This window comes from Gadus morhua, chromosome 9 (assembly GCF_902167405.1).
Source record: "Gadus morhua chromosome 9, gadMor3.0, whole genome shotgun sequence".
NCBI classification, from domain to species: Eukaryota; Metazoa; Chordata; class Actinopteri; order Gadiformes; family Gadidae; genus Gadus; species Gadus morhua.
In genome coordinates, this window is record NC_044056.1 from 20,937,818 (window position 1) to 20,962,599 (window position 24,782).

Below are 24,782 nucleotides of genomic sequence, written 5' to 3' on the forward strand. Positions count from 1 at the left end.
CTTCACAATGGTAACCATTGAACGCTCAACGTGTGTGCGTGTGTCTGTGTGTGCGTGTGCATGTGCAACTCTCTGCCTGTCTTGATGGACTCATCAATGGGGAACCCTTTAGGAAAGCCTCAAACTGATTTTATTTGTACGCCATACATATTGTTAACAGAGATACATTTTGGCACAATGACAAAACCAAGCTTTGCGCTCAAAAAGATAATATTACACGGTTAAAACCCGACTTGCCATGATATGGTCATTGTCAACAACATACATCAGCAGACCTGCAAGAGGATACAGCAATGTAAAGCATAATAATACCAATATCTATAACACAAATAAATAACTTTTTCTTACACTTGGATAACCAGAACGCACAGATAAAGCAGACACATCATGATAATATTGAGTCAGTAAAGATTAAAAAAGGGAAAGCATATTTAAAGCACACACACCACAACATTGTGAAATGTAACGTTTCCTTTTTCCAATAAAAAGTCGATAACGGCCTCACTTCCCCTTCAGAGACAATGGCCCTTCGTTAATAAAGCAAGTTGAGTTGACCTCATTCCAGGGAGAGATAAGACCCTGGAACCAGTCCACAGCGCCCGTTCCTCTCCACTGTCCACCAGCCGTCGTCGCCCTGTTCGATCACCACCACCACATCCCCGGCCGCCACCGACAGCTCGTCTTCCCCCTGAGTAAAGAACACAGACCAATATTTGAACGGTCGGCTCCAGGCCCATCTAGGATGTGTGGGTTTTGCCGCCGGGAGCGTGGAGCCAGGCTCACCTGAGCCACGTAGTCGTACAGAGCCTTGAACTGCTCGCTGAACTCTCTGCTCAACTCCCCGCTCAACTCCCCGCTCAACTCCCCGCTCAACTCCGCGCTCAACTCCGCGCTCAACTCTGCGCTCGTCGGCTCTTTTGGAAATCCTGGAATCGAGGCATATACACCTTCTGCATCTTCTGAAGATATTCAGAATGAGACGTTGGTTAGCTTGTGGAACATGGGTGCTCGCCAAAAAACGTTTGAATACAATCAGAATGACCTCACTAGCTACGACATGATAATACTCCATCTTATTAAGATGGAGATGTACACCAGTGGCCTACTTCTAGTGGTTTCCAATGACGTTACACATACCTTTAGACTGCGTCACTGGCTCAATGCCGTTTGTTTTCGGGGAACACAGAGCGCCCCCTTGCAGTAGAGTTGTGAACCTAGAAATTACAAAAAGGAACGAGTAAGACATTTTAAAGGTCCCATGACATGCTATTTTATGTATTCTTTAATATAGGTATTAGTGGGCAACTAACACAGTATTCAAAGACTTACAGCCACTCCGAGCCAGTCGCACATTGAGCTTCCCCCAAATGCGCTGTTTCGGTGTCTGTAGCTATAATGCAAATGAGGAGTAGCGAGGCGGGTCAAGGAGGAGTGTGGGGGTGTGGCCCTGAGCAACTTGCAGCCACGGTACCATGCGCTCTGTTTACAGTGGATGTATTGCAATGGCGAGGCGCACATAGCCTTTAGCCGTGTTCTGTAAATATTCTAGAACACACGGGAGTCCTGGAGCTCTATACCTAAATATTATCATATAGCCTACATAGATATCTTATCATATAATACATATTATCACGGCCAAAAGCTGTCTGAGCCGATTTTATGAATCTCAAACGACCGCGTTGGGTTCTCCGACGTTCCTGGTTCTTCCACGTCCACATCCATGTGAAGTAGACTGAACCACGACAAGGAGGAGAAAGGGATTGTTGCCGGGCAGCGCTTAGGCACCTTCACCTCCGGCGGTGGTCCCTCAGCGGGGCTCAAGCGGGAGACATTCGCCGCCAACAATCCCTTTCTCCTCCATGTCGTGGTTCATGTTCTTGAGGGAGTCAAAGCCAAAGTTCCTTCCCCCCAATTCATTCTCAACCTTGGCTGAGATAACCCCCACTACGAGTCTCGTTGTAGAAATACCGGAGACGAGAGTCCGACGTGTTATGCGCCATAACTACAAAAGCAGAACAGTTATCCAAATAACAAGGAAGTGTACAATACTTGCGTTACAGTCCTGGAGCTCTATATCTAAATAATATCATATAATCCATAGATATCTATATCATATAATACATATTATCACGGCCAAAAGCTGTGTGCGCCTCCAGACGATATTATGAATCACAAACGACTTTGTCGGGTTCTGCGACGTCTTTCACATCAATCTGAACTGTAGACTGAACCGCGCGCTGCCTGCTGCCGGCTGCCCGCTGCCGGGCGATGGTGCCTCGCGGCAACCGGCGGCATGTCGCAGTTCATGTACTTCACTGAGTCAAAGCCAAAGTTCCTTTCCCCCAATTCCTTCTCAACCATGGCTCAGTTAACCCCCACTGTCTCGTTGTGGAAATACAAGAAACGTCAAAGAACCTACAAGAAACATTTGCGTTACAGTGTGTGTATTCACACACACACACACATGTGGCGCTCGCACGGTCGTGTCTCATTGGCGGGCCAACGTCTCTGGGCGGGCCAGGCAGAGTAAGGGGAGGAGCTTAGATGCTTTATGACGACATAAATAAAGACATTCCAAATCAGCGAGATTGAGCCTCCGTTTTTTCAAAGGCGAGCAGAACAGCTAGTGCTCGTTTTACACCAAACGCAAGTTTTAGCCACTGGGGGACCATAGGCAGGCTAGGGGAACTCATATTTATGTTAGAAAACCTCATAAAGTGAGATTTTTATGTCATGGACCTTTAAGTGGTAATAATTGAGAAGATCTTCATGTATATTAATGGAATTATAAATGGAAAATGGAAATATATTTGAGCTGGCCACTTTCAACTAATTTAAAACCATTAAATGGGCTTCTTACCTTTTCATGACGCCAACAAAGCCAGCAGGATCGCCGTTGTCTGCTGTTTGCCTTTCGTAGTAATTCTCAAATTGGATTGGGGCTGGGAATATGACCAAAAAAATGCATTTTCAGAGGCTAATTCGTTATTTAATGTTTTTGTAACTTTAGTTCTAGGATGTGAAGGTGTGGCTTACATGGAATACAAAGTATGTTGATTGATTCATATGGAGAATATGCCTTACCAGGTGGATTTGGCCCTGTGCGTTTCATGTCCATAAAGCAGTCGTTGTCTTCAACGATGGCACACTTTTCCAGTATGATCCTCAAATCCTCGTAACACTAAAGAGCCATTTTAGAAACGTATATGTGAAATAGTAAGTTTCCAACGATAACTATTAGTGCAACATGTTGGATAATAGGATTTCATGCACAGTCACTGGGCCCACCTCATCATCTTTGACGCATTGCAAGGACAGTTGATTGCTGTGAATCCAGAAGGCATTCCTTACAAAGGTGATGCGCTCCTCTTCCATCTGCTGGAAAGCCTGTAACGCAGACCTTGATTAATGAAATGTCTGCAATTCAACTTTTAGAACATAATGACAGTTTAGGGCTCTACAGTGAAAATTTCACTTCCTGACATCCAGTATTCAAAAGCAGTCCCTCCACAGGTGGACTTTCGCAAGATGTCCTTTCATTTTCATTGTGACGTCCCCTGTCTAACTTGTTGCCCTTAATGCCACAGTCACATTCATTGGATGTAGGTGGGGTTGATGAATGGGTTAGTGATGTACAGATGACAAACAACATTTCCACTCTGGTTAATTGTGTGTGACGAGAGTGGAAGTGGGTTCATTCTTTTTTATGTAGACTTTCGAACTTGTGTGTCTTCTCTACAAAAGTGAAATACATAAACCATGAATCAAATCGATGTTTTAACCCTCTGCATAGGAATAGGAAGGCGGGAAGGCTATAGTTAATTAGTCCTAGGATTGCGTTGCTAATTTTGTCTGGTTAGATGGTTAATTTAAGATAAAGGTTATGGTAAAGTTGTTGTTTTTTTACGTACAAGAATAAGTATAAAGCTTAAAGGTCACATTAGTGAGGATGGTGTAAGCAAGGCAGTCTACCTCACACGTAGTCACATGTGTCAATTCCCATTCTTGACGAATCTTGTCAAGCTGTTCGATGTTTGAAACGTATTGTTTCTCTAAACAAAAGAATATGCATTAGTTCCTCTTCGTGGGGTCAATTGATGTGATAATAATGAATTCCATTGCTCATTATGTTATATCCATCAGACTTCCTCACCAGCTTCTTCGGCCGCTTCCCTGCACTGCTTTGATTTGTTCTGTAGCTGAAGGAAAATAAAAGTATGTTCAAGTTACTTTAAAGCATTGAATATTCAGTAGAAGGCAACATCAGACTATCATTCATTAAAGTTGCAATGTGTAGCATTTCAACTAGCTTGTAGCTTAAAATGACCTGGACATACAATATCTAGTCAATGTCAATCGATAGGGACTTCTATAATGTTATCAATAAAACCACAACCTATATGGCAAAATCTAAAAATAAAATTGACCTTGATTTACGAGAATCGTACTCGGTGTTAAAACTATATTTTAATACCTGGGAATCACTCTTGTGATCGACAATCATGATTCCAAATATAAACTTTAGTTGGTGTAGGCCTACAGTAGGGTTTTCAATGTACCTTTTCTGTCTGTTTGGGTGTGGCTGTGGCTGCAGCAGCATTGCCAATCTTGACAGCCGCCTGCTTGGCCTCGTCAGCCTCTTTGCATCGCTGCTCATAGGATTTTTTGGACTGAAAATGTAATCTAACTTTATTAAACACAAACAAGAAATGAAAAAGAAGAAAAAAAAGCCCCTGTAGGCTGCCGCCAGTTCTGCATTGACCAAAACAAGAGCATCTCTTCCTGCATGACTGAGTTAGCGTGGCACCGGCTTCCTGTACAGTCAGCATGAGATCTACCGTGTGTTTTGAATGGTTGTAGTGGTAGATGATATAAAGATGGTTAGACCACAAATGAAAAGATCCATCAGTAAAAAGCTGAACTTACCTCCATTGTTTTTTTAAACAGGCATAGTTTTGTTTTCTGGACCTTGTCCATGAGTAATTCCAACTGGAGAAGTAAAAATAAATACTTGATGTATCAGCACAAATAGGCTATTTGTCTAATGTAACATTAATTTATGTGTAATAATTTAATTTCATACTTCATCAAATAACCCAAGAAGGTCCAAACTTAAATGCAGTACAAATGCCTAAACGAATGAATAAGTAGTATACTTTGATTCAAGTCACCTTCTTCTTCTGCTCTTTCTGCTGCTCTCTGTGTGTCTCCATGCTCTTCGCCTCCTCCTTCAGCATCCCAGAGAGGTGGAGGTGAAAGAGACCAATCCTCTCAATTTCTAAAAAACAGAAACACGTGTTTTTAAATTAAACAAAGGAAAACGCTGAACAAAGAATGACAAGAAGAAAACGATAAAAGATATTTGATCAATCCGTGTACATACGTGTTTTCACTTCATCAAAGGATTTTCTTAAGGTGCTGTTTGAAAAATAACGATTTTGAAAGGTTAATTAATTGTAATATAAAAAAAATTCATAATAGGATTATGTTGAGTATCATTAAGGGCTGGCATAATACTAAATAACATATTTCTATTTACTTGATTTCATAAATGCCTCCAGTTTTCCTCGCAATAGTGACCAATTCCTTTCCATATTTCTCTTCTGCGGATGCCCTATGTAGAATACACATTTTCCTTGAATTAGAGTACATTAATACTGTTATATATTTATTGTAATTGTGTAATTAAAGCCTTCTACAAATGACATACCTCATCTTCAGCAGTTCTTCAACGTCCTTGCATGTCCGTCGGCCATCACAAAGTCTCTGAATTATGGCTTCATATCCCATGTTGCTGATGAAGTCCACTCCCTAGAATTGTCCAATATGATAAATGTAGGTTGCTGGTTCGATCCCCGGTTAGCTGAGTGTCGAGGTGTCCTTGACAAGGTACCTAACCCTGACTGATGTCGTGATGTCGAAGGCAGACATCCTGTCTGTCTTCGACAGCTGCTGGATCGACAATTGGGCCGGTCCAGCAACTCCCAACGGCTAGCCGTTATAAGGAGCATATAAACTAACTAACTAACTATTATACACCCAAACATACAGGACATACCAATGTCGGCAGGGCTTTCAAACGGCTATATGTGTCTACATGTAATGTTTATGTCTCTCCTGTAGATATAGCCTATTATATATATATATAGCAGTTTAGTTATAGATGTTTTAGTGTGTGCACTTTAATTGAAAGGATTGAGGATCTTGAGCAAAATCAGTTACGTTACAATATCAAATGATACAAGCCCCAGGAGTTGGTCAATAGTAATCTTAACCAAAGTCAATATCAGTCGTTTAGATGCATAATTTAAAGTGTGCTATAGTATAGATAAAGGATTTATGTAAAGTATAATGAAAACATTTGAATGTTGAACAGGATGCACATATGAAAGAGGGGGGGTTTGTAGGTACCAAAAATTAAGTAAGCTGTCTTTTTTTCAAAGGCTGCAATGGAATAATTGTGCTTGTGTTGCATGCAAATCCATTAGTTTTCAGTTACTTTTTTCCATCTATTGTGTTTGCCCTCAAATTGTAGTGTATCAGTTGGATTTATCTACCTACATTTCATTTATCTATTTACAATTTATGAAAAACTCAAAATAATAAATCATATGAAAACCACTTAATGCGCCTTAGTTTGTAGTTAAAACAAAACTTAGTTAAAACATTCGTTCACAAAGAGGACACCTTGAGGATGTTCGAGTCATGAGTCACAGCATAGCGAAGAGGAAGTGAACACACTATTTCATTACGCATTGTTTTAATTCATGTACACATACACAACCTTACTGAAACAGTAACATAAATAGCTACTTAATGCATTAGTTAATTAGGTTTAATAACATAATTGGCCCACTTACCCAAAAGACATCTTTGAATTGTAAAGCCATTTTAACAGCCGGTAGATAATAGTCCCTTTGAACGGTCCCTCAGTCGAGTTCACTATGCAAAGCTTGCCTTCCAAAAAGATTTGACGGGCCATGCATATCAGGGTTCATATGAACTGAAACTCTTTGTGACACATTCAGGAAACCAGCCTTTACACTCACCAGTGCCTCGGTTGTTTGAATGAGGAACAGCTGCATTGCACATCCCACCAAAGCACATCCAGAGTGAACACAAAGATTTCTTTCTTCTACTGGTTAGTTAATAACTGCAAATAAGGTGAGGGGATAACTTCTGAATAATAACTGCAATACAGCAGTACCTCAGATATCCATTGCTCATATAGTGTTAATTAATTCATTTCTTAAAAAAATAAGATATGTAAGAGATTTCTTTTTGGAATAATACAAAATAGAAGCCAGATTTAGAGTTTGTGCACACATGAACATTAATAGCGAAGTTATAATTCGTCGTGTGACGTGATCAGTTGGCGACCGTAGTCTGTCACTTCACTGTTCATGAATGACTCTTGATTTTTCAGGACCTCTGCCTCTGAGATTTTCCCATCTCCATCATGATCCATTTCCTTGACTAGATGAAGAGCCTGTTGACCACAGTCAGAGCAGTAACATAATCAAATTAACATGAAAATACACCACCACTTTCAGCCCCTGAGCATTGACGTACGCATCAGTCCCGTCGCGGCTAGAACTCACTGAGCTTGTACTTGTAAAGTATGAACTTTATTGGTTTATTCTTGCTTTGGGGTATCTTCCATTTTACACCCTTCTCATCCATATTAAGACTACTAAATATCGGTTTCTCACCTCTTCCCTTGCTGACCCGTAACTATTGGGAGCCACCCAGCGAAGCTGCTCTTGGGGGTTCAGTTTGCCGTCTTTATCCTGGTCGTAGAGCTCTTTAAAACGCACAGTTTCCTCCACCTCCCACTGAGATGGAGTGCTATCTCCTTGGAAAACAGAAATACAAGCAACAATTCAGCATGAGGGGAAAATGGTTGACACACACTTGACAACATGAATCAACATGAATACGTGTTAGCCGTATTTGACGCACGCACGCACACGCACACACACACACCATTGCCACGGACATCCCCAATAAACTCTGTTAGACTGATGAATCCATCACCATCCCGGTCATATTCGCTCAACACATCCTCAATGGTGAAGTCCTGTATTGCAGACATACAGTTATTATTAAGTTCATGCAATGCTGGAAATCAAAAGAGGAAGGAAATAATGTGCAATTGTAGAAGTAAACATTCAAGAGTGTTGAGGCAGAGACACTTACGGCCATATGATCCACCTCAGAGGGGTGCGTGAAGGCGAGAAACTCTGGCAGATTAAGCCCTGCTGTGTCGTCCACATCAGCGAAATCAAAGCGCCTTTTCTCCTTCAAGCTCAGCTATGTTGTAGGGAGACAAATCCATGTAGGTCAGTGTGATAACCCACACAACGTGACAGGTCCCGTTTGTGTTTCAGCACTACGACATAAGAGTGTGCAGCCATTACATATCTGATGGACTCTTGTTCAGGGTCGTTCAAAACCGCAGCATCGTCGAGGGTGATGAGCCCTTGTTGCGTGTTGTACTCCTCCCAAGACACCACGCCGTCTGCGTTCGGGTCGAACTTAGGGAAGCGCTCCTCCACATCTTCCAGTGCATATTTTCTGTAGACCTGCTGGATCCACAGAGCCAGCTCCTCTGTGGTTCAGAGTGAGATCGTGCATGATTATGGTTGTCAGATGAGCACACTGCCACACAATGTAGAGTAGTTAAGTGGTCATTCTCGTGGTGAACAAACAAACTCAAACGTGCGCTTACCTGTTGATAACATTTTATCAGAGTTGATATCAATCTTTTTGACTATCTCAATTATTTTCTCCCTCTGCTGCGATGGGTCCATTTGACCCGTTTCTTTGGTGTTCTAGAAATCAACGAAAAAAGGTTGAGGACATGATGACGGGATGATTAATCGGGAGCAAAAACCGAAAACAAGGACTGTGGTGGAGATGTTAAACAACCTGATTGCCAATAAGCACATTAACATCATGTCCAGGGTTGTGCTGTTGATCAATATAGTGATTATCTTCAAGGCCGGCTCCAAAGGCAAAGTTTATTGCGAGCAACGCTATCAGGGCTGAAAGTGTCATCTGCGGAAGAACACAAAAAGTATGTTAATGCATGTATGTTGTGTGTATTATATTACACAGGTATAACTCAAGAATTGAAAGATGTGCAAGATGTATTGTTAGGTTGGACTAGGTGTGTATGCTGAGTAGATAACTGGCCCTCCCTGTGGGGTCGCCCTGGTGTGCTCATGAGAGACGGCCTACACCTAGGGCCCTATGAAATCCGCGATAACGAAAACGCGGACGGAATCACGGAATTGGACAATAAAAACGGAATCAACTAATTTTTTTTTTAATTTTTTTGAAATTATTTTATTAAGCAGGAAAGTATTAAAAGTAACAACGTTACAATTTAAAACGGGCCTGTCTTAGTAAAATAACTGATTTCCAGCAGGTTCCTGTTCTTCAGCACATATAACATGCAACAGGGACAAGGCACATCAGACGTCACATTTACAATATGCAGCGGAATGCAGCGGAATTCGCCATTATTTTGGTGAAATTCAGTTTTGAGGGAAAAGGGAAACAACAAAGGTGACATTAACGTCACTGAATGTTTAGCAGTCACTCGCACAACAATGTTAAAAAAAAATCCCCGGTCCACCACGCAAACAATAGGTCCCGCTCCTAACAAGAAGCCGAAGAAGAAGTTGAAGCGCCCGTAATTCGGTTCTAACCCCAAATTCAGAGCCGAACAATATCCAAAACACTTCTATCACTCAGGTGTTTTGTAGAATATGTCAACATACTATCGATTGGAAACGCAAAGATACGTGCGATGACCACTTGAAGTCCAAAATCCATATGAAAAACAATGAACGCCGTAGCCAGGGCACGCCCCTTCAAACAACACTTTGAGTTTATAAAAAAATAGTTTATAAGCACTTTAATATTTATGTCATGTTTTTATTTGAAGCACTAAAAACAGTGCAATGTTGTGATGTTTTAATAAATGTAGTCTTCTATCTGATTAAATTGTATTCGTTCGCACTTATTTGACACTCGTTCTGATGATTTTAAGTGTAAAAACGGAATTAATGAAAATTAAAACGGAAAAAACGGAATTTGGAAAAAAACTAAACGGAATTTGGAAAAAAATAAAACGGATTTCATATGGCCCTATACACCCTACTGGGTTAGGCGCCTCAATTATGTCAAAAAACATAGATAGATGTCTTAGTCAGGCATGACTCATCCACTCACAGCACGCTGGGCTGCAGGAGTTTAGCAAACCTGCTAGCAACATGATAGTTTACGTTGCAGAGTCTAGAATAGCAGATGGGTTAGCTGAACCAGTATCTATTGCACCAATTGTTTCAGAGAGTGTTGTTTTTGTTTCAGAGAGTGTTGTACCTATATGTTCGCTGGTGCGGCCTCGCGCTGTCTCGAGGTGTAAAACCCGCAGGCGAGGGCCGCGACCAGTATGTCCAACTCTGGCGATCCCACTGATCGCCTCAGAGCTGAGTGTTAACCAGACTCCCTCTGAAAATAACCCTGTACCTATATGTCCGGTGGTGCGGCCTCGCACTGTCTCGAGGTGTAAAACCCGCAGACGAGGGCCGCAACCAGAGTGTTAACCAGACTCCCTCTGAAAATAATAAAAGGGAAGTACTCAGAATAGGGTTCATGAACATAAGGTCGCTTTCATCGAAGGCGCTCTTGGTCCATGATTTAATTATTGATAAAAAGATCGACATACTGGGGCTTTCTGAAACCTGGTTAAAACCAGATGAGTTTCTAGCCTTAAACGAAGCTACTCCACCCCATTACGTTAGCACCCAAGTATCTAGAGAAGTTAAGAAAGGTGGTGGAGTAGCCCTGATATCTAATTCTAAGCTTAATTTAAAGCCGAAGAATAGATATATTTTCAGATCCTTTGAGGTGCTAGCGCTCTGCACCTCAGCTCCTCGAGAAGCAAAACGAGTTCCAGACTCTTTTGTTTTAGCTGTAGTATACCGTCCTCCAGGACCGTATTCAGTTTTTCTGGATGAGTTTTCTGACTTTGCAGCTGATTTGGCTACATATTCAGACAATATTTTGCTTATTGGGGATTTCAACATTCACGTGAATAACCCGTCTGATGCCCTCACAAGGGCTGTTCTGTCCATTACAGATACGCTTGGCTTCAAACAGCTCGTCCAGCAACCAACCCACATCGGTGGAAACACGTTGGATCTCGTTCTGACCCGCGGTGTTGACATTTCGCAGCTAGTGGTCTCTTCCTACACCTCAGCTTTATCAGACCACTTTTTGCTCACTTTCCAGGTGGTGGTATCCTGCCCCTGCGACGATCAGCAAGCTACTTTCAGCTGTCGCCGCATCACACCTGCAACCATTACAGCTATGGAAGATAAGTTATCTGGTTCACTTGCACCTCTCTGTAACTATAGTGGTTCTGTGGAGTGCCTTACTGATGACCTCAACATTGCCTTGTCTGTTGCCATTGATTCAGTTGCTCCGTACGTAACTAAAAAACGAACATTGAAAAAACCAGCTCCTTGGTTTAATGCAGAAACTTGCATTTTGAAGCGAAATTGCAGGATCCTTGAACGCAAATGGCGCTCGACTAAACTTGAGGTCTTTCATCTTGCATGGCATAATAGTCTGATCACCTATAAGGGTGCGCTGACTATCGCCAGGAACGCCTACTTTTCTAGTATCATTAATTTGAACAGAAATAATCCTAAGTTTCTTTTTGACACGGTGAGGAGTCTCACTCAGAAACAGAATCAGACCGTAGGCTCCTCGATCTCGGCAGGTGAATTCATGGATTTCTTTGGGAATAAGATTCAATCAATTAGAGAGGAAATTGATGCTTACCGGGCGGCTAATCCTACACATCCTGTGGGGCAGGATGGGGTTCTGCCAAATAGGATGGTGAACTCTGACGCAACTCTTTTGGAGTTTAAGGCGATTTCCTTGGTGGAACTTGAAAGGGTGATAAAGGCCTCAAAGCCAACAACATGTATGTTGGATCCGCTCCCTTCTAGGGTTCTTAAGGATCTTTTTCCAACGGTGGGGCCTGTTATCCTCTTGCTTATGAATCTTTTGTTTTCAACAGGAATTGTTCCTTCCAATTTCAAGGCTGCGGTGTTAAAACCGCTACTCAAAAAGCCTGGCCTAGATCCTGAATTAGTCAGGAACTATCGGCCTATATCGAATCTGTCCTTCTTGTCTAAGGTACAGGAAAGGATTGTAGCAAAGCAAATTGTTGACTATTTGACGAGGAATAATCTCTTCGAACCTTTCCAGTCGGGGTTCAGGAATTTCCACTCAACTGAAACTGCTATTACAAGAGTTGTAAATGACATCCTTCTTGCTTTGGATAAAAATACAAGCACAATGCTTGTGATGTTGGATCTGAGCGCTGCGTTTGATACGATTGACCATAGCTCTCTTCTTCACCGTCTTGAACACTATGTTGGTTTCGGGGGTACGGCTCTTGGTTGGCTTGAATCGTACCTCACAGATAGAACCCGATTTGTGCTTCATGAGGTTGCAGAATCGAAGCATTGTAAATTGCGCTTTGGCGTACCACAAGGGTCGGTTCTTGGTCCATTGCTTTTTGCAATTTATATGCTTCCCCTCGGTGACGTTATCCGCGGCTTCGGAATTAGTTTCCATTGCTATGCGGATGACACCCAGCTCTACATTCCTGTAGATTCCGGGGATTCTGCCCAGATTCAAAAGGTTGAGTCCTGTTTGGCTGCTGTGAAGGGCTGGATGTCACAAAATTTCCTACAGCTTAATTCTGGGAAGACAGAGCTGATGATTATCGGCTCGAAGCGGGACCGGGAAAAGTTTGAGGATGTCTCTCTGTGGTTGGATGGCTTCGCCATCCCACAGAGTGCATCCGTCAGAAATCTTGGTGTCTTGTTTGACCCTCAACTATGCTTTGATCAGCATATAAGAAGTATAACTAGAATTGCCTTTTTCCATTTGAGAAACATTGCAAGAATCAGATCAATGTTATCTGTAGTGGATGCAGAGACACTGATTCATGCGTTTGTCTCGTCAAGACTGGACTATTGCAATGCACTGTTCTCGGGATTACCGAACTCTACTACAAAGAGTCTACAGCTGGTACACAATGCGGCAGCTAGATTGCTGACCAGAACGAGAAAGTTTGATCATATTACACCTATTCTCGCCTCTTTACATTGGCTACCAATAACTTTCAGATCAGACTTTAAGGTGCTATTGCTGACCTATAAAGCCTTGCATGGACTATCTCCATTGTACCTGAAGGACCTGATCATTCCTTATAGTCCTTCTCGGTCTCTCCGGTCTTCGGGAGCCGGCCTTCTTTCATTGCCGAAGGTTAAAAAGAAATCGGCTGGACAGAGAGCGCTTGCCTATCGAGCCCCCTTTTTATGGAATAGGCTGCCATCAGCGATCAGGGAAGCTGACTCTGTGGAGCTATTCAAAGGGAAGCTCAAAACGCACCTCTACAATCTTGCATTTGGAGTGTGAAAACAACAGATGCGTAGTGAAGACTACTCTGTTTGCTTGTGCTTTTCTTATTACATTATACATTCCCACTATGTACTTTTCCGTTCTAATTCACTATTCTGTCAGTTGTAGCGTGCTGCGGGTGCTGGACTGGATGCCTGGACTCTCCTCATGGATAACCGGCCAGCACCCCATCACCATTTTAATATGATGTACATGTATTTACCTGTATGCCAATTGTGGCACCCATTGCACTCCTGACCATCCCTGGAAGAAGGGATCCCCTACACTGCGTTTCTTCTCAAGATTTCTTCCTTGCTGATTCAAGGGAGTTTTTTCTTGCCCGTGTGGGGGCATGGGTAAAGGGGGGTGTCACAAATATTTGGCCTGTTAAAGCCCTTTGAGACTGTAATGGTGATTAAAGGGACTCTCACCTTTGTTGCATTTGAGAATTACAGCACATTCAAATCATCCCGCCTTCCTCCAATGCCCCACCCCCTAAGCGTTATTTTTTAGAGTACAAAACTAAGCGTTATTTTTTAGAGTACTGTAACGACCTCGCCGGTGACATAATGATGTTGAGTCAATGGTAGTTGAAGGTAGTTTTAATGAACCAAAACCAGGTCACTGAAACCCGTAACATTGTAACCAACGGCAGAAAACCGACACAAAACAAACCCCGGTTACCCCGGCAACCCCCAACACGGTCTCACTCGCGGGCAGGCCCCCACCCTCCTGTTCTTCCAAGGCCCTCCCCCAGCTGACCTAATGATTCGCCCCCACACTGATTGACAAGAAGAACATTACAATACATGCACATAGAACAACTGGCATAGCGGACAACGAAATATAATGTAACACATAACACACAAACTATTTAACTGTCCCAGGGTCGCTACAGTACAAAAGTTCTAGACTCCCATGGGTTATGTTTAGACTCCCATGGGTTATGTTTAGACTCCCAGGGGTCATAATATCTACCAGGGGTCTAGTAAACAAGAAATTTAGCAGGTGGCTCACTGTAATTTTATGGGCTTCGTGTGATACCGTTTTGAGGCCCCATGTTGAAGGACAGTGGTCCCACTGAGTATAAGAAAGGTGTATGAGCATTACAAACAGAGTAGCGGGACAACGTAGCGTCTGAGGCCGAAATGGGTCCCCTAATCGGACTGAATGGTGCGGTTGGGTGCCAACGGTCTGGAGGTCTTCCTGTAGCTCCAGAGTAGCGGGACAACGTCGCGTCTGAGTCCGAAATGGGTCCCGTAATCGGACTGAGTGGTGCGGTTGGGTGCCAACGGTCTGGAGGTCTTCCTGTAGCTCCAGAGTAGCGGGACAACGTCGCGTCTGAGTCCGAAATGGGTCCCGTAATCGGACTGAGTGGTGCGGTTGGGTGCCAACGGTCTGGAGGTCTTCCTGTAGCTCCAGAGTAGCGGGACAACGTCGCGTCTGAGTCCGAAATGGGTCCCGTAATCGGACTGAGTGGTGCGGTTGGGTGCCAACGGTCTGGAGGTCTTCCCGGAGCTCCAGAGTAGCGGGACAACTTAGCGTCTGAGTCCGAAACGGGTCCCCTAATCGGACTGAGTGGTGCGGTTGGTTGCCAACGGTCTGGAGGTCCTGAGAATCATCCAGGGGAGCGGGACCACTTGGCTTCTGAGGCCGAATCGGGTCCCCTTGTCGGACTGAATGGTGCAGTTGGTGGCCAACAGTCTGGAGGTCTTCCTGAGGCTCCAGAGGAGGGTAACTCTGTGAGTCTGAGTCCGAGATGAGTCCCCTAATCGGACTGAATGGTGCAGTTTCAGTACGCCGTGGACCACTTTGGTCTGCCATCGTCAGTCGCTACGGTCGCTACTCGCTACTGTCTGCCGTGGAATCAAAACAAACCCTCTAGTTGAGGACGCGCCTTGATGACGCGGGCCCGAATGCGCCACAAGAAGCAGACGGAAAACCTTATATATCCATGCAGCAAACAGACAGGTCTGTCGGCCAATAAGGTCATTCGGTCCGAAGAATTTTATTGGTTGAAGTTTTCACTAAATATTATGAGAGTAAAATAATTGTTTGTTTTTACTCCTGGTGGGTCTGTCTTGCATATTAGAGTGTTATTACCTTATTAATACCAATTTAACCTTATCCAAAAAAAGTGTAAAAATGCAACAAAGGTAAGAGTCCCTTTAAGGGCTATATAAATAAAATTGAATTGAATTGAGGGCGTTTGAAACTCTTAAAGGAAAGCAATCAGGGGAAATATGTCATAAATGAAATGTGGTGAGTGGTAATCTCAACTGGGCAACACCGTTGGTACAAGGTTTCAAAATCCGTTGAGATAACGTGTTAAACAATGCATCTCACGGGTTAAGCTCAATGTAAAGCTGACAGTAGGCCTACTGTGTTTGGGAGATAGTGGACGGCGGACAACAATTCAACCCATGTATCGACGATAGCAGGGGAAAAAAAGAGGGATGCATCATGAAGAATAAAAACATACGTATTATTATCAAACCACATACTCATAACATAGCATTCCGCTTTTACCTTGAAAAACCCTTTTCCGAATCTCCAAACAACATGCAGACGAACAGCGAACTACATTACGCGCCTCTTTACGGTTGCCATGGTAGATACTTTGAATCCCGCCCTACGAACAAGCCCAACACCCTTTGACCCACACATAACTCCACATGATTGGTCAGTATACACAATTGTCCTCTTGTCCGCATTGTTATTGGACAACCGCCGTGCCTATCACACACGTGACACCGGAACACTTCCGTAGTTTTTTGGGAGGTTGTTGTGCTGTCATCGCTAGGCTATGTTTCTCCATCAACTTTAGACGAGACGACCCGCTTCGTTATTAATTCACGATCTTTCCCGCTGAGCATTAAAACTATCCTGCTTCCATGTCCAAAGATAGCCGACATGATGGGCGAAGACGTAGCGCTGGTCAGCACCGTCTCGGTCCAAGAATAAGCCAAGGCGGGGATGGACGAGACAGATCTGGTAGCAATAGCTCAGGCTCCTCTCACGGAGGAGGCAAGAGCAAGAACACACCCATAGTAGCTCTGAAGGTAAGTTTAATAGTGAGCACGCATGTATGTTTTGAAGCAACACATTACATTCCAAACACAATTTATTAACGTCATTCCAGTGCACCTGTGCGTTGCCATGCGAACTTCTGCCCAGCTGGGTAACACACGTTGAAGGGTCCTCATAAGTTCAAAGAACATTTCTTGGGTCTTAGGTCAGGGCAGGCCATGTTCATTGGTATAGCTTTCTTTCGTAGGCTAGTGGGTCAAAGGGGGGTGGATGAAGGTTGACCGTGGGACTCATCCATCTTTGCTTTGGTTGATCCCCCCCCTGATTCCACACATAGTCATCTTGCTCCTCATATAGATACTCTTTTTATCTTTATGTGACGTTCATATATTCACTTTGTATGCTGTACGAACCACCCCTCCCTGCTATTGTGTGTTGTCTTGTTTGGATCACTGAACTTCATTTAACCTCAGTGTTTTCCCCTGTAGTCTTTTTCTTTCTCCCCAAGTGGTATGTGACTCATCAGACGTCATGTCCTATCAGATGTAGGGCATTGGTCTGTGGTTGCAGTGCAAGGCTTGCATTAGTACACTCATTGTGCCTGTAGCTACTCTGCTATAATGGGCAACACAGGCAGAGTAGCAGACTGATTTGTAACACATGGCTGAGCTGGAGGAAAGGCAGGCGAGGGAGGGGAGAAAGAGGGGGGGGGGGGGGAGCATGTACAGGGGGCTGTGATGCAGGGCAGGCAGAGAAGACTGTAGAGCTGTAAACACGGAGGACTGTATGCAGAGCAGAGGAGCAGGCAGACCGACAGCAGCGGTCATACGGACAGCGGCAACCAGCAACCCACCGGCTCAAAGGGATGGCTGCCCCAAACTCAGCAGAGTGCTGAGTGCTCAGCCTGGATCACAGACAGACAGCTACTGACACTGCGGGGGGGGGGGGGGGGCAGTGGAGGGGTTGAAACAGCTGGTCAGGTTGCTATAGCAGCGTTTGGCTACACAGTGGGGCACTATTTTGGTCTTGCAAGTAAGATGACGGCGGCACCTTGCACTGTTGGCGGCTAGTCCAGGCGGAGGACAGGTTGGTGAAGTGCACCGTTAAGTATGTCAGGGCTGGATAAAGAAGAGGAGCCTGCCTACAGACTCTCCTTCTTTTCAGTATGTACACTTCAGTCTTTCCCTTTCCCTTTCTATGTTGCTGCTCGCCCCCTCCTAACAGGCTGTCTTTCACCCATCTGTGTTGGTGTGCGTGTCTGTCTATTGACCATTTGAAGAGGAAACCCTACACCTGCTCTTTCCCCCCCTCAAAGGCACAATCCAAAACTCGTCTGTCTGCATGTTGAAACACTTGACAGGCCAGGATGCTCCTCCTGTGTGATTTCCACATTTGGAAGAGGAATGATTACCACAAGGGACACACACTAATTTTTCTCAATCACTGCTTAGCTGACAGGTATGTTGTTTGCGGCTGATTTAACTGGATCAAAGATTTCCCTCTGCAAGCTTTGCATGATGATATCAGTCATCTTGGGTGTTTTCTGCTCATTAATTGTACGTGTTAATTACTATTTTCAATGTTCCTTCATCTCTGTACTGAGCTAGGCTACTCTACTTTAGATTTTCTATCTCCTCAAAAGTAGGTCAGCTGTGTATCTCTCCTGGGGACATCAAATAAACCTGGTAGCAGCCTGGGCAGTGCCATGACTGCACGCTTCTTTTACACATTTGAAAACCTTTAATGTACCCAAGACATATTATTCTCCTGACATGAATTCAAATGTTACCATATTTGGTTAACAGATGAAGATGAATTATCCAAAGCAGCCCCAAAGTGTCTTGGATGGTGCATGAGATGAGACATATTCATCTCTTGGAAATTAATAAATTCGAATGTTACCATATTGGGTTAACAGTTGAAGACAAATTATCAAAAGCAGCCCCATAGTGTGTTGAATGGTGCATGAAACAACTCCACTGCCAAGATGCGCTTTTCAGACTTTGCTTTGGAATGAAAGGGCTGAAAAGGAGAGAAGTGCTGCAGTGTTCTTGTTTGAATAGCCGTGCTTTTGAGAAGAAAAGGTCCTCCTTCCTCCATGATTCACTTGCTATGAATTCAAAGACACTCAAGTATTTTCCTGAGGTTAGGCTATGTTAATCTTTTAATTTATACAGTCACGTCAACTTAATGCCTGGCTATTCATCTCTTGGTTTAAAGGTTCATTAGCAAGTATATAAATAAATGTCTTGAATTATTCTACTTTGCAAACCAAGAATCAGAGCATCAGAGTCCTGAGCTGGATATACTTTCCAAAATCTCAAATTGTTTGACGGCGATATGTCCTTTAATAAGCCTCATAATCAGTTAGATGTTGGAACATGTTTATTCATTAAAATAAAAATTAAAATAAATGTTCCAGGGCAAATCTGCTGGAAATAAATGTTATTTCCAGCAGATTTGCCCTCAGAGAACTCCCAGGGTGCTGTGTGATGTGGCAGTACAGCGATTTGCATCCCTGAGAGAAACAGAGCGAGAAAGCAGAGGGTGCACAGAATGAAAAGATTGGTTGTTTCACTGTTGCATAACATGCCACTGAATAGAGCTACATGTTATACACATATTACAAACCTTATTTATATTAAGGCTGACTTTTTCTCAATCAAATAATTTGATAGCCCAGGTTTGAGAGTTAAAGAAGGAAGCATGTGGCTCACAGGATCCTACACTGTTGTGTCGTGTTCACGGATTACAGTAGAGTTCACTGGCGCATACTTGATGCACGGCCGGTCAGGCGTGATGCTGCACACTAGGTTGACAAGCCCTACTTCCTTCCTTCTTGCTCTTCCTAGGCCTATGCACTACTTTTCTAAATAGATGTTTTCCTTTGGGAATAATTTCAAGTGTGCATAATGCTTAAGGAAGCACTGTGATTGGTTAGGGGATCATTAGACAACACCATGATGTGCCTGGCGTGCAGTTGGTGCAGGGTACTTAGCCTGGGAGTCATCAATGTCCTACAGTCTACCTGTAGGCATCCTTTAGCAAGATGCATAACTCCTACTGGTTCCCTAATTATTCACAGCGCGTTGCTAGTGGGTTAAAGCGGCTGCTAAACGACTCCATTGTTATTCGTAAAAACCTTGCGTCTCCCAGTTGGGTTCCTGCTTTCCGGAGCGGGCTATTGGCTGACGTGATTATGCCTGATGATTATGCCCCTTAAAGTGCTCGCTCTGCCCCCCCACGCAGGCGTCCTTCCAGCGGTCCAACAGCCATGACAAGGTGAGGAAGATCGTGGCGGAGGAGGGCCGTGCCGCACGCAACCTCATCGCCTGGAGCGTCCCCCTGGAGAGCAAGGAGGAGGAAGGTACGACTATCGAGACTTATCCCTGTTTTTTGTACCCATGAACACACCGTTCAACCGATCCATTCTGTTAGTCAAGAAAACCACATGCAGGACCAGTAGGGTCTCTGTGTTATGTCAATAGGCCGGTCTTGGAAACGGCAGCAATGTAACTGGTTTTCAGTACAACTTATATGCACTTCTGCTTGCGGATGGGCTATTTCTATATTCTCTCGATCGATGGGCAAATTTTAACATTAGTGAAGTTGCAAAAGTCATATGGCCAATAAAGGTACAACGAAAGCCGGATGGGAGTGTTCTCTTTATTTGTCTTTATTACAGAGAGAGATCGTTTGTTACTAAGGCATGCTGTTTTCTGGTTATTTTCTATTTTGTTGCGTGAGGCTGATGTTGTGGATTGGATTCCATTCGAGGACACAAATATACAAATGTATAATTGATTTAAATGTTATGATGTATTAGTAGAAAAGTCTCCCTTACAATTATTTGAATGAAGCCCTGAGGATATCATGGCTAAAAGGAGAATGTATTTGGTCTCTGTAAAATGTGTTTGTGTGTGTTCCCATTGATGTTTGGGTCACTTCTTCAATGGGCTATGCGCTATCTTTGGTAAACACATCTCGAATTGTGACATGGATTATTCTGATGCAATCTCCGGACCACCATATTTGTTCCTTATTTAGTTGTAATAGTGTCTTCTCTCCTTCATTCACTAGCAAAGTCCAAAAACAACTCCAGCGGCAATGCAAGAGCTCAGCGAATCAACTCTGGACTAAACCGAAATAAGAAACAGGTGGCTGCTCTATGTTTTCTTCAATGTCTCTGTTTTCTCAATATCATACTTTTTCCCAAAAGAACGCAAAAGGGTGTCAATGAGTAAACCTAACACTAAGTGGCGCCATACACCTAAAAACATCCAGCCTCGAACACATTTGCATTGGCTATTCACATTTCAACCATAATAAGGCTTAATGTTCCAGCGGTAACCCCAGTTCCCCTGTTTATGTTCGGGGTCCACGCAGCATGCCGGCGTGGACGGCAAAGTCACGGTGGGCCTTTTGCTGGACAAGATGGCGGAGAAGAGCCCTACCAAAGCCCGGCAGCCACGCAAGGTGGACCTCCGGGCACGCTACTGGGCCTTCCTGTTCGACAACCTGAGGCGCGCCGTGGACGAGATCTACGTCACGTGTGAATCGGACCAGAGTGTGGTCGAATGCAAGGTCGGTCTCTTTATTTCTATGAAAAAAAGTTGGGGGCTGGAATTAAAGCGATTGAAGTCACCATCTGTATACAGAAGGTGACATTCAAGTTATCTGAAGGGGCTTTACCATTACTGGCCACTGGATGGAGGCACTGACACTGGTCTCATAACCCAGCCCTCTCCTCCCCTTGCATTCCTCTTGATTTCTGCTTTATGTCAGAGGGGCTCACTCGAAGCTCACTGGCAAGAGATTTATGAAATGGCCCTCGTTTAGCCTGTCCAAAGGGATTGAAACAATGTGATTTCATATTCGTTGCATTTGTTTTAGGGCGTTCACTGGTGTGTGTGTGGGTGTGGGTGTGGGTGTGTGTGTGTGTGTGCGCGTGTGACATGAATTATGAATTTGGATGTATCCCCAATATCCTATGCTTCGCAGTAGTTGCATAAAATGAGCCAACCATCAACACTCGCTGTGAATTCCTCGTCTTCTTCTTTGCATTATATGCCATCATTCTGAATTCTCCAGATAAGGATTATCAGACATTCAACAATTGTTTGGCGTGGGAGCTGGCAGGGTCAAATTTGGTTAATGTACGGTCCAAGTGATGCGGCCGTTTGCGTTCTCATCCGGGCAACGTCTAGATAAGGTCAGGGTGGCCGGTCATGCCTGAAAAGGGCTTTAGTGTCTTGTCTTCCAAACGGATATAGCACATTGCGCTATTTTTTTGTTTTATTGATACAGGCCGTATAAATATCCATTTATAAACTCGTTATCACACCAACATTCTGAGAAGGGCTTCACACAGAAAGGCCCACATTTGAATCACACTTGACAGCACAGCCTTGCCCTCTCAATCACACACAGACGACACAGAGGAACAGAAACCCCCCAAAGAACTGTGGGTTAAGAATCAACAGCGGCCGTAGCTTGTTCTGGAACCGCTGCTAATTGGCACCGTCGGGTTAATATTGGCACAACGTCATCGTGCCCGTGTGCTATCGATTCCCCCGCCAGGCCCCATTAGCCTGAGCATGGGACTGCTGATGGCCTGTGGTCACCACCGGTGAGGCGGCCCCCCCCCCCCCCCATCTCCCAACCCGCAGGGGTTGGCAGGTTGTCATGTCACAGTATCTGGCCGGCTGCAGAGTGCTGTGTCCAGCCCCCCCTCTCCTCCACCCATCCATCCCTCCCTCCCTCCCTCCCTCCCCCCTCCGCCGCCCTACTCCTCCACCGCATCGCCATGGCGTCGTCTAATGGCGACCGCCACCCCCCCCCCTCCCCAACCCCTCACTCTCCATCACGGCTAGGTGCTGCCGCCTCCCCTAATCCTCATGCCACCCAGCGCTGGTCCTAATGGACCCTGATAGATGATGGAGTTATCTTGGGGGGGGGGGGGGGGGAGCAGAGTGCTCTGAGATCGTCTCCCAGCCGCAACAACCCTCCTCCAGTGGTGTTCCCTCACATCAACACCCCCCACCCCCCTCGATGTGGAGAGGGGGGAAATAAATCAGTGTGCAAGTTTGTGATTCATGGGAGTTTATCAAACAACGGCCACATCTCTCTGACCTACAGGCACCACGTCTAATTGCCGCGCTGTCGGCCTGCTGATTTATCCGCGCATACCGAGAAGCGACAGAAACTTTCCGGGGCATTTTTGCGGAACGGGGTATTGATTGCCTTTATTATTATTCATACAAGTTATAATAAAAAGAGCCACAAGTCGCAGTGGATAATGTTATTTGGTAGTGTTGTATGATTGCGGTCGTGTCAAACGTGGTACCAATGGCATGTTCATTACATTTTCTACCTGGGTTGAGTCATCAAAGCTGGACCTGTTCCCCATCTTAAGTCTCGTACTATCCAGTGCGTGCGCACACACACACACACACACACACACACACACACACACACACACACACACACACACACACACACACACACACACACACACACACACACACACACACCAGCATTGTGATAGCATGCGCTTGGCAGGCTAATCCTTCAGTCATTCCCCTGTGAAGCGTCGTTGTGTTGAAGGTTGCATTTCGGTAAGTGTGCCCGTTAAAATGACGTGAAGGGCCCGGACTTTTTTATTTTATTCCTTTTTTTTTTTTTACAGCGCCATTCGCTTACCGTCTTATTTGTCTGAGACCCCCCACACTCCTCCCCTCCCCCCGCGTTCATTACCAAATGAACAGCAGGCTCCCTGACAGTGGAGTGGGAGCTGGTGGTGGTGTGGGGTGGGGTGGGGGCCTGGCCTGTTAACCAGCCCCTAATCAGCAGGCCCCGCTGCTGGGCACATCTTTCACTAGCCTGACTTGTCTATTAACTAAAAGCACCGTGAAGCTTTTCTCTCAATTACCCCTCCCTCCACGCTCCCCATCAATCAGCGGTGTCTGTTCCGCCCGGCGCACAGCGGCCACCTCTGTTGCAGTCACTCAGTGGTGCACATGTAGAGGACTTGGCAATAATGGTGCAGGCTCTGTGGTCTCGTCTTGTCTCGGGGTGGTTGAACGCTGAAAGCTGCCTCGTTGTGCACGGACATGATTTGGTTCGAGGTTGGGTGGAACCAAAGATCATTGTAACCCCGACGTGTTGCATATCTTTAATCTGACAAATGTGTCAAATGATAACGAAATTGAAGGGCCAATTACGTTTATAATAATAAACAGGAGAATATAAATAAATGTTGAACACATTATGTAATTTCAATATAATATAATTCAGTACAGCCTTTCGTTTGGCGAGTGCAGCGTTCCTCTGTTAACACAGTTCTGCCTTATTTTCCGTCTCTAGGAGGTCCTGATGATGCTAGACAACTACGTAAGGGACTTCAAAGCTCTCATCGACTGGATCCAGCTCCAGGAGAAGTTGGAGAAAACAGACGCTCAAAACAGGTGATCTCTCTTTCTCTCCCAATGTCCCCCTTCTACATTTCTATTGCTCCCAGAGGTGTAACTCAACGTGTGTGTCTGTGTCTGTGTGTGTGGTCGGTCCCCTGGATCTCAGTCGCAAACAGAACACGATCAATAACCTTGGCTTCCGTTCAAAGAGATCTACAAGTATATTGGCTTGTATTTAACACAGTGGCCACTGTAAGGGAAAACATTGACAAAGACATTACATTTCCACTGCCGCCTCCTAATTGGTTCATTTAAAGTACAGGGTTAATCAATAGAACAACCTGAAACTTCCACATGCCTCGTTTACGGCATACATTAGCCCATACCTCGATTCAGTCATGGAAGAAATCTGTTAAAGTTTACATTTATTTCACGATTGGTCCACGACCGTGTCGCGAGCTAAGTGTATATTTGGCGGGTTTTGGTGACAGCGATATAAACACCATCTCTGACTCTGGACGCCTGCCCTGTCTTGTCTGCTTCCAGGCCGACCTCTTTAGCATGGGAGGTGCGCAAGATGTCTCCCGGACGGCATGTGCTGCCCAGCCCCTCGTCAGACCGGCTCGTCCCCTCGCCCGGCGCGCGGCGCGCGCTAAACTTTGGGTGAGTACGGCCCCGTCGCGCCCCCCCCCCCCCCCCCCCCCTCTCTCTCCCCCGGCCTGCGATCGATAGCACTCACTCCGTTTGATGGTGGACAACATCGACCTGCACCACATTGTACTGTAATACCTACACTGGCGTTCTGCCCCAAAGCATATCTAGTGACGAGAGGTAGTGCATGTTGAT

The 24,782-nt window shown here is 44.8% G+C and overlaps 3 protein-coding genes across 10 annotated transcripts in view; 1 reads left to right on the plus strand and 2 right to left on the minus strand.

The window, feature by feature from the left end:
* Nucleotides 1–107: 107 nt before the first annotated feature.
* pstpip1a (proline-serine-threonine phosphatase interacting protein 1a) lies at nt 108–6,993 on the minus strand. Its single transcript, XM_030366825.1, has 15 exons — nt 6,861–6,993; nt 5,711–5,811; nt 5,540–5,614; nt 5,384–5,418; nt 5,172–5,278; nt 4,927–4,989; nt 4,560–4,670; nt 4,154–4,199; nt 3,973–4,052; nt 3,289–3,387; nt 3,085–3,181; nt 2,861–2,942; nt 1,138–1,214; nt 784–959; nt 108–688 (listed from the first exon to the last, which is right to left on the minus strand). The coding sequence occupies exons 1-15, from the start codon at nt 6,888–6,890 to the stop codon at nt 557–559; spliced, it is 1,311 nt and encodes a 436-aa protein (XP_030222685.1). The 5' UTR covers nt 6,891–6,993; the 3' UTR covers nt 108–556.
* Nucleotides 6,744–16,134, minus strand: rcn2 (reticulocalbin 2). 2 transcript variants are annotated; one of them, XM_030366828.1, is made up of 8 exons: nt 16,024–16,134; nt 8,932–9,060; nt 8,732–8,834; nt 8,421–8,611; nt 8,200–8,313; nt 7,987–8,080; nt 7,713–7,855; nt 6,744–7,489 (listed from the first exon to the last, which is right to left on the minus strand). In XM_030366828.1, exons 2-8 carry the CDS (start codon nt 9,058–9,060, stop codon nt 7,346–7,348), a joined length of 918 nt encoding a protein of 305 aa, XP_030222688.1. In that variant the 5' UTR covers nt 16,024–16,134; the 3' UTR covers nt 6,744–7,345. The 2 variants fall into 2 exon arrangements, with proteins under 2 accessions (XP_030222688.1, XP_030222689.1); XM_030366829.1 differs by lacking the exon at nt 16,024–16,134 and adding an exon at nt 10,540–10,606.
* Nucleotides 16,135–16,254: 120 nt separating this feature from the next.
* The window catches only part of scaper (S-phase cyclin A-associated protein in the ER), a 55,841-nt gene continuing 47,313 nt past the window's right edge, over nt 16,255–24,782 (plus strand). For 2 of the 7 annotated variants that reach the window (XM_030366814.1, XM_030366816.1), the window contains exons 1-6: nt 16,260–16,556; nt 19,774–19,891; nt 20,605–20,681; nt 20,911–21,108; nt 23,890–23,990; nt 24,483–24,599. In XM_030366814.1, the coding sequence (XP_030222674.1) occupies nt 16,389–16,556; nt 19,774–19,891; nt 20,605–20,681; nt 20,911–21,108; nt 23,890–23,990; nt 24,483–24,599 (779 nt within the window). In that variant the 5' untranslated portion in view covers nt 16,260–16,388. Of the gene's footprint in view, nt 16,557–17,494; nt 17,688–19,773; nt 19,892–20,604; nt 20,682–20,910; nt 21,109–23,889; nt 23,991–24,482; nt 24,600–24,782 lie in introns of those variants that run through there. The other 5 variants (XM_030366819.1, XM_030366815.1, XM_030366818.1 and 2 more) reach the window with 5 other exon arrangements.